Source organism: Lampetra planeri, chromosome 17 (genome assembly GCF_965212315.1).
Source record: "Lampetra planeri chromosome 17, kcLamPlan1.2.h2, whole genome shotgun sequence".
NCBI classification, from domain to species: Eukaryota; Metazoa; Chordata; class Hyperoartia; order Petromyzontiformes; family Petromyzontidae; genus Lampetra; species Lampetra planeri.
The window spans coordinates 9,852,912-9,866,819 of record NC_136123.1 but is presented as its reverse complement, the minus strand read 5'-3'; the positions used below and the strand labels follow the sequence as shown (position 1 = coordinate 9,866,819).

Here is a 13,908-nt window from a genome sequence, read left to right as displayed (position 1 = left end):
TCACTTGTCACGCCTGAGGTGGCGCTTTTGCTGTTTGTTGTGGTTCGAACCCAGCAGCCACCCTGGTTAATAATCCGGGTGTCTTGAACACATGCATGCCCTCCTGCTTTGCTTTCCAGTGGATGCTGAAAAGGTCCCCATGGTGGTATAAAAATAATAAGAAATATGGCCCTGTGTCACAGTCAAAATTTGCCTAGTGTAAAACATACATAGCAAATTACTTATTTTGGGAAAACACGGCAATACGGCCACCCTACTGACACGCTCGTTGAAATTTTGCTTTCACGTGATAGCCTTGAGCTGTAAGAATGGGGTGAATGCCAGATGTACTCTTCATGCATGTTGAACTCTTTTTGCACCATATGTAGCCAACCGTGCTAATCGTTCTAACCCAAAAGTATAATAATAGTTATAATTTGTCATGGGTTCCTTTTTATTGGTGCCGATTCCCTGGAATGTGTCGGCTCTTGGGCCCGGGTGCTGCTGAGGCTCTGCAGTGCCAAGTTTGAGTAGTCTGTGCCTCAAGGCCATGATCCACTTCAGCAATTTCAGGGCAATCATTGCTGCCAATCCTCACCGACAATGCATCGACAGTGAGCGATTTTATGGCGACTTTGGTGGGAGTAACCGTTCTCTTCAGCCACTCAAAGGAAGCCCTTCGGAAACTGCATGCTACACAAGGATTGGGCTACAGATTGTAAATTATCTTGTTGATGAGGGATGGGGTAGGCCAGCAGCACGAGTCACTAGTTGGGTTATTGTCATTCCTTTTATGCAGTCCATTATTGCTCGTCACTTGGTACAGTACAACACATTACTTACCAGAAGAGCAACCCATCCAAATGCTTTTTGTTCCTTCTGCTGAGATTTAGCTCATGCTCTGTGTGGCAGCTGCTATTATGTCAAGCGCAGAAAGCGTGACGCTGTCAGGCAGTCAGTCGCGTGACCTCCGATCTAATCAGACGTTGCCACTCCAGTTGCCCACTAGGGAGGCAGCTTTGATTAGAATTGTTCATATTTTTGGCAATGAGATTTTTACGATGGAAAGTACTGACAATCATTTGTCGGCGATGATTGCCCTGAAATGGACGGAGTGGATAATGGCATTAACCGCCACCCAAATCTGGCATTTCACCCATCACACTGGCCATGTTTGGGCTCCTGTTCCCCCACTACTCTGCTCCACATGGACCTGGCTCCTGCCCTGGCCATGCGTTTCCTTGCACCAGACTCTGATGTAATTATTACCTTCACTTTACACCGTTCATTCCAGTCGTTTAATGCTGTGATTTTTAATACTTGACTTAGAATTGGAAGATTGTGAATTCAAACCTCATGTTGGGGATTAAGAGAGGTGTATAACATTGTTTTTGAGGTTGACACTGGTTGTGTTGTGGGGAGGGGGCTGTGGGTGGACCCTGGCACAAAAAATTGGAGTATTGACCACCTGGCTCAGCACTTCTAATGGATCTGAGCACCGCACTTGGCTTGGGAGCATGAGGACCCCCTCGCATTCGGCCGTCTCTTGCATAACCCAACAAATTGCGCAAATGACGAGTTGGTCTCAGTCCCGACCCGTCAAAACATCGTCCAAATATACACGTTGTGCCTTGGATCGAATTCTGGAAATTGTTTTCTGATAATTTGTTGTACAAAAGTTGTTTTTGTATTGTTGCGTGGCCTAGTTTAAGTAATAAAATAACTAGACTTAAATGTGAGCGTTTTTACTGGAATGAAAGTTGGAATTTTGTACCATGGGTTCTTCGTGGTGCTGGTACCATGTTAGTTTTTTAAAGTTTTGTTTTAACCAGGTTGTGGGAACTCGAGACCAGGATGAGTTTCTCTTTTGCAAGGGTGACCTGGGTTGGCAAATATATCCAACAAAAGCATTTAAAATGAAGTACAGCAATGAAGCGAATACAAATTGGAACAAAAAATACAATTGTCATGTGACGGCTCTAATTGCACGAACATAAATGTTTCATAATACATTGGCATGTAGTTTTAGCTTGCTTCGGCAGTAATTTTACATGGACTGTAGCACAATTTAGAACTTTAGTTATAGACACATTAAGCAGATATATACAGCGACTTTGGTACTGTGTAAACGGTAGGTTACGTGTCAAATGCAAGTGAAATAAACACGAATCGTCATCTTGTCACCAAGTTGTGAATATCGTGATGTGGGCATTGTATTAGTTGCGGTGAGGCACCCGACCAATGCATCAAAAAATCATCCATGTTTACAATCCAACGGGGTGTCCCCGCTTGCCTTGTTCCAAGTACTCCGAGGTCAAGGTTCTGTTCCTGGGGTGATCGGGCTTTTGCCACTGCAGATCCCAGACAGATGGAATGCTTTGTGCCTTTTTGCTAATAAGACGGTTGAAGTTGTTGAACCTAATTCAAGTCCGGTCTCTTAACTCTCTTCTCTTTAGATTGGCCTTCACCCCCTATTTTTGGTCGTTTTCTATACTCTGGTTCTCTTTATCACCTGCTTTCCATACTTGGGCGCAATGGGATCTACGGATGAAATGCACCTTACAAATGTAACTAATTAATATTATTATCGATCTGTAGGATGTAAATTACCATTTATTTGGATGGCTTTTCATCTTCTCCCAAGATTGCAATGTATTGACCCTGAAGGGAGACTGGCCTGAACACAGTCTGGATGATTTGACTGAACATCTTCGTGACGATATGTTACTGATTACTCCTGCCATGATATGCTATGCCATAATGTTGATTTTTACTGACGTAAGGTCGATGCTCTTTTCTGGAAAGTCATTAAAGAGACATTAAATTGGCAGTTCAGCAAACGGCAATGAGAGCTTCCCCGTCTTCTAACGCGCACACAAATTAATATTTAAGATGCATTTTTAAACTTTAATGCGATGTCTATTTTTATATTTCTTCTCAGGTCCAAGTGTATGGAAGTGTCACTACAAAGCTGTACCTCCCCACAAGGTAAGAGGCGTGCAGAGAGCCTTCAGTTTTTGTTTGTGCACGTGTGGCGAGTGGCAATGATTTAGTGGCACTACGCTGCAATTCTGGCAACCTGGATTACATTCCCAGCCATGCATGATGGCATTGGCAAGTCGTTTCTACAGCTGACTTTGCAATTCCTAGGTTCATTTAACCTGAAATGAAGAGCGTCATTTCTTAATAAAATGAACAATGAGGTGGAGTGAACGGCCCTTTATCCAGTGGTGGAAGTTCTACATTCCATGACGGACTGATCTATCCGTAGGGCTACCACTGTTGACCTGCTCTACAAAGTTGTTACCAACTTTATTGGCCTCGGAGGGATGATTGGACAAATCAATATCCAACCAGTATTGGAGCTCTCGCAACCTTTGCGATTGTAGGCCACCTGCTCTACTACCACTCAGCCACTTGGCCGTATTTAAATGAATACCCGGGACAATTTGTAAACGACCTTTGTAGGAACACCAAGGTGGCTGGATGTCGCGACTGCCACACCAGCACCCTTCGCGTGCCACTGCTTAACGTGTGCTACCCCGGCGTCAATAGGGGCTCGCTGAGCAGCATTCATCCTTTAAAAAAACAACAAGTTCCATTTCCTACTTGCCTCGGCGATCTCCAGAAACAAATTACAACTTTCTCCTAAGGCTGTTGCCAATAAAAGGGACCGTTTGTTTCCTTTCACGCTGCTGGGACATGAGGTACACATCCGCTTGATTTTCATTTCGTCACCCAACATTTCCCCCCCCCCCCCCCCGTTCTCTAAAAGGCTTTAACGTAGGACACAAATTAGTCCGCTGTGCTTGGTCCCGTTTTGATGAAACGCCCCGTTATTTATGCGGGTGGACAAGTGGCATTTTATTCGCTGGAGGAGAGTGGTGCATTTCTGCCAAAAAAAAATCTTGTGAAAGGGAGCCTTTATTAATAAAATGGAAATGAGTGTTGTGCTTTGATGGTGTTTGTACAAGCCCATTTTGAAGCACTGCCCTTCCCTCAAGTATGCTGGCTGTGTGTAACGGGGAAAAAAAAGTGCACGTTGGCTTTTTAAAAGCTATTAAAGTGAGTTGAAGACATGTGCAGTGTGGGTGTCCTGTGTTGGAAACACTCCGCATGGCGTGCGTGGAGAGCTATTTGGTGCAGCGCGCGATCGTGAGAAGCGCCGACAGAGCGCCGACAGAGCCTCGAAAGCCTCCTGCGCGCAGCAGACCTGGTCCAGGCTGCAAACAGGTTCCATGGCTCGCTCACGGGGCTTGTTACCGCTGTGGTGGTTTTGCATTTTTTAGGTCCATGACAATGCACTCGCCCCTTGTGGGCCTATAAATAAAAAATGTATTCCTAATGCTGCGATATGATGTAAACAAAGTCTTTGTGCGCGGTTGCTTGCGTGCATTGCGAGCGTAGGAATTCGATTTTAATCTCCGAATTGGTGAATTGTTACACCCTCGCTTGTTACGGATGCAGCTTTATGCTATGATAATTTGCATAGGTGACACTATTGAATGAAAGTTACAAGGTCAAATTTTCGTAAGGGTTCAGCTCGATCCATCTTCCCTCCCTGGGGTCGGTAAAATAAGCAACACTCTTTTGGAAATTCAACAGTTATATCTCTGGAGAGGGATGATGGGTGAAATCAACCGCTGACTGGAAGTTGAACTCGCAATATTGTGATTGTGGTGATGTTTTTCGATTTCTCCCAGGATAAGTAAAGATTCTGATTCTGTATATACCGTATTCTGTAACGCTAAATGGGCTTCCTTTTGCATTTTGTGTGTGTGGGCACGCACACTGTTATCTGAACGCAGTGACATCGACCTGGTGGTGTTTGGGAACCTGGGGCCCAACCCCATTTATGCGCTGGAGGAGGCGCTGCGAAGGCACCGCGTGTCTCGGCCCGAGGCCATGAAGGTGCTGGACAAGGCACGGGTGAGTGGAGTCTTCCGCTGCTGCTTTGGGTTGGCCGTAGGCGACCCATATTCTTATTTTTGTATGGCTGATATGTAGATGCAGAGCAACAACTACAATCTCACATTCAGGTAGTCAAGTCGGATAACCGCGTCAGGAGCAGCCGAGTGTATCGCCGTGATGTCTACTTCATATTTGTGGATCGGGCGTTGCACCGTTAGACGTTGTGCGATCTGTTCTGGATGACCACAGTCGCACACTGGAGAGGTTTTAACATTCCATTTGTGCAGCGGGTATACGCATCTGCTGCCATGCTTTGTGCGGATGCAATTTTAGGGTGGACCATGAGCTTCGTGGAAGATCAAACCCAGGGATATTCTAACCCATTAAGTGTTGGGATAGGTCTGGAAGGGAGTTCGATTTGCGCACACAGAGGGTGATGCTCTGAGATATTGGAGGCCCCCAAGGGAATAGGTGTGGAGATAAGGGAAGGATAATAGGAGGCAAGATGATCAAGAGGTCCCAGGAGTGAGGTCATCTACGAGGTGAGGTTGACATGTTAAAGGGTGCAGCTAGGAGGTCTGGATGAGGGTAGGATTAAAGTCATTGGGAGTGAGGTCAAGAGGTTTTATAAGTGACATCGGGATGTCCAAGAGATTCGGGCTCATGGATGGTATGTTTTTAGAAGTGGGGTCAAGAAATCATGGTGTGATGTTATGAAGCTCTGGGGTGACGAGGTCAAGAGGCAGAGAATGATGTCTGTTTTGTGTGTGTGTGGACAGGTGCCCATCATCAAGCTGACGGACGAGCGTACCGAGGTGAAGGTGGACATCAGCTTCAACGTAGACACGGGTGTGAAGTCTGCCCGGCTCGTGAAGCAGTTCATCGAGGTGTGCAGATGCACTCGTCACACGGCTGCATAACAAAGGCTTTTTTGTCGTTTATTACCGCACAGGACTCTGTCTAACCGACCCAGGGTGGCGCTGTCGTTTATAGGAGGCTACTATGTACATGTATGGCCCCTTTTTGTCCATCCACGGCAGGATGAGGGCCTCCCCATGCCGTGCGGGTCATGCGGGTTATTTTCCAGCACTTCATGCTGGTCAGTGCTGGTTGTGAAGGCTGGAAGCGTAGACGTGGAAGCACATTGTATAATGATGGATTTTGCCCGCATCGCAATTTGCTGCACACGTAGCTCCGCAGCAGCTGTTTGACAACACGTCTGTGCGTGGTGTTTGCCTATCGAAGACTCGAACCTGCTTGGCCTCCGAGATCCGACGAAAGACCGTTGCCTTCGGTGTGAATTGGTCATAGGCTGTGGTTAGAACACCCAGCTCCAAAATCGGAAAGTTGCAAATTTTGATACTGTTTCAGGTTGTCATCTGAGCCCATTATTGCTCGGGGGTTAATAAAATGAGTTCCGCTTTGCAGAATGTAGACAACAATTGATTGGATACGCTATCTCCAGGCATGTGAATGTGGAATGTCCCCCATTTGACCCCAGGCCTGCTGGAGGATGAGTGCCCGCCCCATGCTTGTTTGACGATGGACACTGCATAGAAATCTCCTTGTAGATCACCTTCCAGTTCATTAGCAATCCTTAAACCGTGGGTGATGATGATCGTGATGCTGCTGCTTCCGACAGTGGGTGACACTCATTTTGCTGCTGCTGCTGCTTCTAATTGTAGCCGATGCTATTGATGTGGCTGCTGACAACGATGCCGCTCATGAGTGTGGTGAAGATTATTCTACTTCTGTTGACGATGCTGCTGATTACGATAATGCCGATTTATCTTGCTGACGTGACAACATTCGTTGACGATGATAACGACCGATTGTACGTTGCTATATTAACGCGATTCCATCCCCGACCTGTGCCTCACCGCATGTCGGCCCCGTGGCTCGCCCGACGATCCAGGAGTACCCGCTGCTGCCACAACTCGTGCTGGTGCTCAAGCAGTTCCTACTGCAGCGCGACCTCAACGAGCCGTACACGGGCGGCGTGAGCTCCTACTTGCTCGTCATGCTCGTCGTCAGCTTCCTGCAGGTGCCGCCCTCCCCGCGGCACATCTGCTCCGCTCAGATCATTTCACCGCCGTTATCGCCGGCAACCTTTTGGTTACCGAAACATATCGTCGTTACCACCGCCACCATTCTTGTTACCAGCACCACATTTCATTATTACCAACATTACCTTTTCCACCACCACCATCATTCTCATTACCTCCACTGGCATTACCAACCACAATTACCATGATCATTACGACCAGCACCCCCACCATCGTTACCACCACCACAACCTTCATCACCTTCGCCACCACCATCCATTTCCCCCACAATCGTTATCACCGCCCCAACCACTGATCATTACCACCACAACCTTCATTATCGCCAGCATCACCTTCACGACTGCCATCAATTACCCCCACCATTGTTGCCTCCACCACAGCCACCATGATCATTACCACCACTTTAATGTATTGTCGCGTGGTGCATTAGAAAAGCTGGATTCTCTGCTGTTTGCGGTGGTGCCTACCATCGCTTTGGCGGCATAGATGGGTGGATCGCACATGGTTCGATGTGTTCCATGCCGTGTGGCACGAACCCAGACTTTCTGGGCACTGGTGGCCATGGTGAGTCATCGCGGATGATGACGATGATGGCGCTTGCCCAGGAACCCATTGGGTGCCAGCTCGTTGCTTCTAAAGAGGGACTATGATTTCATGTTCCCCTGGGTTTTTTCAGTTCTTCCCAGGTACATTCCTGAATTAGCTTTAGTGTGTGCTTGGTTTACAGAAATGTTCCTAGAACGTTGCTAGAACAGCCCAAAATGACTTTTCCCTTTCCCCTCCATCCTTGCGCTTCATGTCTCCCCATCGCATTCCTTCTGTTGCTCTGTAGCTGGAGGGAAGCGGTCGTAGTAACAAAGCAAACATTTTTTTAATAAGTTTCACGCCTGATTTGGGTTCACTTGTTTGAACCCAAGCAGCGATATATCTGGTAATTTTCCTGTTTTGTTTTAAAATTAAAACACAGAAATGGAGTTGACCTGTTATGCGACAGATGGCATTTTGCTGGTGCCCTGTTTCTTCTCCACTGACCCCGTGCAGTTGCGGCTGCTTCTGCATGCAGCCCGCGTCAAAGCTGAGAGGGGGCCAAAGCAAAGTGAACCCGGATACAGCGCATCTGCTGCTGTGGGAATTCGGATTCTGGTTTTTGCTAGCTTGGTTTGCGAAACCAAACCGGTAGGGCCACCATGGTGGCGAGGATATTAACTTCCTCGCCTGGTATACATGAGGTCATGGGTTCGATCCTGAGCCTGACGCCTGCTGTACATTTGGAGTTTGCATGTCTGTCTTTCCTCCCTGTGGTCGTGTGGATTTTTTTCCAGGGTCCTCCGATTTTTCTCCTCCACATATAGAATCGACATGTGTTTTAGAGTAATTGGCTGCTACAAATTTCCATATCATAATCAACTTCATTAAGCTATAATTTGTGGCCAGGTTGCTTCTGATAAAGAACTGCATAGCTCAGTGGGCCTTACCTGGTTAAAAAAATGTTCAGGTGGTTCGTTAAGTAGGTGATTATAGTTGGCCAGAATTGGGCAAAACTTGGCCCACGTTTCACCCAGGCAACTGAACTGCACAGTCCAATACGGTGTTTTGTTTTTTTCTGGAAGATTTGCTGGTTTATCCAGGATGTTTCTGTCGCGCGTCGTCGCTTTAAGATGTTCTCTGTTCATATTTTGTTTGTTGCGGTTGCACTCGACTCAAGAGCCGCATGGCTCACAGGGCTATACCTAATAAATTAAACTTGAAAAACTTGAAGTTTTTTTTCTAACCTAACCTAACATTAAAACTAACAACAACATATTCAAAAATCGCAGTTAACCCTTTCCCATTACGGGACGTCTGGAAGTTCCAGGGTGTGTCCCGTTCACCGTAATCTCGGAACACGCAAGCGGCTCTGCGTTAATTTTATTTCCAGGCATTTGGCCGTTGTTTTTAAAAACCTTTTATTCACCCCAGAGAACTGTAGCAACACGACCGCACTTTACGATAGCTGGCGCCAAACTGCCACGCCTTGTGGGAGCCTCGGTATCGTTAAAGTTAGTTTTTCTACCGGTTTTGTTTTGATGATGTACACGCACGTTATCGGAACGCAAAAGGCGGTAAGAGACAAACAACATATATACTATTAAAAATAAGAATTTCAAATAACTACTTTTTTTACTTAAGATCTCGTGGGAACGCGGCACGAGCTCTGCGAGCCTCGTGGCCACCTCGGCGTCGTTACGAGTGGCACGATCTGTGTTTTGCGCCAATGCAGCTGCACGCGGATATCGATGGGCGCAGCGGGGACGGAGACCTCGGCATGCTGCTCATCGAGTTCTTTGAGCTGTACGGACGCAACTTCAACTACCTGAAGGCGGGAATCCGCATCAAGGACGGCGGCAGCTACGTGGCAAAGGCCGAGGCGCAGAAGGAGCTGGTGGAGGGGTTCGGCCCTTCCTTCCTCTTCGTGGAGGACCCCGTGGTACCAGGTGCGGCGCTCCGCATTATCGCGCGCCACGGTGGCTAGGAGATGTTAACTACCTCGCCTGGTATACAGGAGGTCTTGGGTTCGATCCCAACCTTGACACCTGTAATATTTGAAGTTTGCATGTTCTCCTTGTGGTCGCGTGCATTTAGGGTATTTGGCTGCTATAAATTTCGACGTGACAAGCCACTTCATTGTGCTATCATTTGTGGCCAGATCACTTCTGAAAAAGAGCTGTATAGCTCTGAGCATTCCCTGGTAAAATGAAATATAGTTTTTTATAGTATTGTCATTCATCTTCACTCGGCTTGGCAGCTCCTCGCCGTTGCGTGGGTGCGGCTGCTCGAATGATCTCGACTTTACTCGGAACTCTGCGCCTCCTGCAGTCACATCCCAGTGCTCAATCCGAATTTCCAACAATGAAAACTGATAGGTGTCTATTCATTAGGGATGATGAATCCAGCCTCGCATTAATTCTTTACGGATTTGTCGGTGCTCGACCTATATCTGATCACGCTAAATTTTGTATTTGTTTTCAACCTCATCGGATATTCCATATTCCGTCAGCACATGTGTACCGTTCGTTAAGAATTGTTGGTGAATAATATTGAGTAAGTCAAGTTCAATTTAAATTCCTGCGCCCCCTAAAATCTATTCTTTTCTGAGCTCGCAACCGTCGGAGTCTATTGGCAAAGACACCGTTAAACACTGTCCGCTGACACCTCCGAGTCAAGCCTATTGATGTCTGGAAATCCTTCCGACGCCGACGGTTCCAATTATAGCTTGAGCGGACCGCTTGCAGTATTGCAGATGCATGTCGGCATGTGGATCAAAACGTACGAACGGAGTGCAACAACTATTTTCCTACTTCGCCAAGAAGTTTATGTTTCCAATTATTATCACCTAATAATCGTTATCACGACCGTAAACACACTGAATATGTTGCCAAGAAGCAATAAAACGCAGCGCTTTTTAAATATCATGATTGTTAATGTTAGTGTTGCTGCCAGTGTCATTGTATTGTTGTCATTGCTATTATATCGTTGTTGCAGTCAAGTGAAATTGTCATTAGTCGCACCACCATCGTCATTAGCAGCAGAGTTGTCATCATTGTAATCTGTATTTTCATCAAATTGATTTGATTGACTACTAATTGCAGGATTAATACTAATTAATTATTGCAGAATGAGTGTCCATCGTTATGATTATTATCTTCAGCAACCTTGGTCTTCCTGATTTAAAATTTTATTTTATTTTATTATCCAGCCCGTAACGTTAAGCGCTGTAGTATTTATAAAGCGCCTCTTGTGGGGCATAAACGCAACGGGTTTTTTTTGCACGTAGGTCGCTAGTATCGTTAAAGCCGGCACTTTCACTCAATTAATCATCCAATCGCCCTTATTTCAAAGAGTGAGAACACAGACTACACGCTGCATTGATGTTCCCTCTTATTTTAGCATTGCCGCCGTACACTAAACGTTGCCGCTTTTTTTTCCTCTTTGCGCCGAGTTCGCAGTGCTTTTCAGCGGTGCTTTTCAGCACTGCGAACTCTGAAGAGTGGACGTTTGTCACTGCTATGAAATCTAAATTGTTTTGCTTCTGAACAAAAAAGGGACTAAGCCGATTGAAGCGTGTCCCTCTATTTTCAGTCGGTGCCATGCTTCAATCGCAGCGGATAACCTTTCACCGGATGACATTTTCGCCTTTTGACTTGCAATGCGGCCTTCATGTTCGACTATTGGTTCGGAAGCCTCTTCGGAAATGACCGAATTTTGTGACCAAATATTGACATGTGCCAGCATTCCAAACACTGTGACCATCAAAAGGTTACGAGATGGGTAAATTGGTTGCTTGATATTAGACCGTCGAGGATATTCCATTGATCGTTTGCAAATGTCACATTGTCAAAATGCTTTTGATTGGGTACTGTAAATGGCCGCTAATGATACAATTGATAGTGCTCCTCTAATGTACAGGCAGTGGTCATTTCCTGGGCAGACGTACACGCACGTTATCGTGTGTTAGGAGTCGCTGCTCATCGAACAGAGACTTTGTGGAAAAGGAACCGTAATTTTGTTGGAGGTGCCCTTGGCATATTGATCGCGAGTAACACGATAGTCTGGGAGAGATGGAGAGCGAGTGGTAGATGTATGGATCAGGGGGCTACTAACTTGTAGGAACACTGAGCTGGCATGCTTAGATCTTAGGCTTGAATCAGAGTTTTAGCCAACTGATTTAAATCGGCTTCTCAAGTGAAGTTACTTGAAGTTTCTCAGCCTGATCAGCTCTGCCCAAACAACGCATCGCTTTACATTGGTTTGTCACTGAATGTGGCCTATTACATCTGAGGATTAAATATATCAGATGAGGCTCATTACAGGGCATATAAAGAGGTGCACCTTCTAGTGTGCATAGGAGGCTATTGAATGACCTCAGAAATAGTTTGATGCCTAGTTATTTGGTGACACAAGGTAATTGTTACCCTACTTGCTGTGAAAGTTCCGATGGTGTTTTTTTTATCTCGACACCACTCCAAATCACAATTGAAATCTAATTGGGAGGGGAAAAAAACTATTAAAGAACAATCAACTCCTATGCAAGTTGTATGATGGCTTGTTTGACGGCGGGAGTTGCCGAGAACAATTATTGCCAGCGACATCGTCGCTGGGAGAATGTGTGACGACGACGTTGTGGCGTCGGCTTCACATGTTGGTGTGCGCGTCTATCTTCTGTGGCGCAGGTCAGGACCTCGGGCGGAGTTCGTACGGGGCGATGCAGGCCCGGCAAGCCTTCGACTACGCCTACACGGTGCTGAACCGTGCCGTCTGCTCACAGGCCAAGTATTACCCCAACCGCGACCTGGACAGGTGGGCCGCCAGCTCGCTCCCTCGCTCCCCTGTGCATTGCTTGTTGACTGCCGCATGAGCAAGTAGAACCTCCGATTTGGCACGTTTGGCTACATATAATGCGAAAGAAGTTGTGCCTACATGCATACAGAACCACTACGAGTCCTCCTCGCCGTCAGCTAGAGGCTTCGCAGCGTCGGAGTGGTGGCCATCTATGTCGGTATCGTCGCCGTCAGAGTTCTTTACTTATTTTTTTATTCCATTTTAGTAGGTGCACAAACCGCGATGGTCATAAGTCCCGAACGTTGTGTGAGGAGGGGGGAGATTGGGCTCGCTGCTGCCCCACCGAGAGGGGTACGTGAACTTTTATGTGGTGAGGGGAAGGTGAGGGTAGAAGAACTTTTTAGTAAGGGAGTAGAGGGGAGCAGGGGGGAATAAGGGGGGAATTCTTTGCATTGTTAAAGATTGGAAATTCCCTACAGGCCACAGGAACCATGGACAAGAGAAGGCTTTTTGAGCCGGTAACAGCGTGCCTGCCACCCCTCCCCTTGGACCTGTTACCCACAATTCACAGGGAGCTGTCGTGAATATTAGCAGTGTCATCATTGGCAACAGTGTCAGCAGCATCAGACTAATGGTCGTCTTGTTATCTCCATAAGGGTAGTCTTAGACGGACAAACATTTATTTTGAAGCTTGTGATGGCATTGGGTGTCATCTTCTTGGTTCTTTCAGTAAAGTCACGTTGAAGGGAAATAATAAAATAATGAAAATAAACATAATAAAATAATTCTCACTAATAATTCTCACTAGTGAGAATTATTTTATCATGTTTTATTTTTATTATTTTATTATTTCCCTTCTACGTGACTTTACCGAAAGAACCAAGAAGATGAATCCCTGCAGTCACGAAAGCTTTAAATCGGCATTGGGTGTTTTTTTTTTTTAAAGCAGGTGTCCAATATAGGTAAATTTAGTTCAGAATCAAAATCTTTATTTATACTGAAGGAATTTAATGAGCTTGAAAGCTCTTTCACAGATGTTCAGTCGTTGTGCAAACCAGTGCTGTCAACTCCTTTTTTTTAGAGAACTTTTCAAAGCGTGCTCTTATTATCGGCATCAAAATTCTTACCACTGGTGTTGTGTCCGTGTTAGCCGCATCATCCTTGGCAGCCATTAGCAGTATCAACAGCAGTATCAGCAGAAGGATGTATGGATTCGTCTGTCTGGCAGGTGATGACCAGGATTCAAGAAAAAAAGTTTGTCACTTGTACAATCTCATTTATACCGTTTGTTGCTCCGCTAGTTAATTTAATCATCCTCCTAGGGAACGTTTCCACATAATTAGCATAGGTTGCATAAAACCTGTCTAAAATCGATTCCTAAATGCAAGATCAGATTTTTTTTTAATCAATTAATCATCAATGTCTGTTCTAGAACACCGGGATCTGCAGCAGCGTAAACGGTAGCATCGGCATTATCGTAATCACTTGAGAACAGCTCTGCGTGTTTTCCCGGCATATCTTTGTTCTTCTAACCTGAAGGCATTCTATGAAGATATTTTGGGAAGAAACATCAGCTGATAACCCAGCTGTATTTCAAAGTCGGTCTCCCTGCTAAAATGAGTCGTACGGGCAA

At 46.0% G+C, this 13,908-nt stretch overlaps 1 protein-coding gene across 2 annotated transcripts in view; it reads left to right on the top strand.

Moving 5' to 3' along the window:
* The window catches only part of LOC144723357 (terminal nucleotidyltransferase 4A-like), a 42,648-nt gene that overhangs the window by 15,433 nt on the left and 13,307 nt on the right, over positions 1-13,908 (top strand). For both annotated transcript variants that reach the window (XM_078602093.1, XM_078602094.1), the window contains exons 3-8: positions 2,921-2,967; positions 4,788-4,908; positions 5,670-5,777; positions 6,806-6,934; positions 9,217-9,430; positions 12,167-12,293. In XM_078602093.1, the coding sequence (XP_078458219.1) occupies positions 2,921-2,967; positions 4,788-4,908; positions 5,670-5,777; positions 6,806-6,934; positions 9,217-9,430; positions 12,167-12,293 (746 nt within the window). The remainder of the gene's footprint in view (positions 1-2,920; positions 2,968-4,787; positions 4,909-5,669; positions 5,778-6,805; positions 6,935-9,216; positions 9,431-12,166; positions 12,294-13,908) is intronic.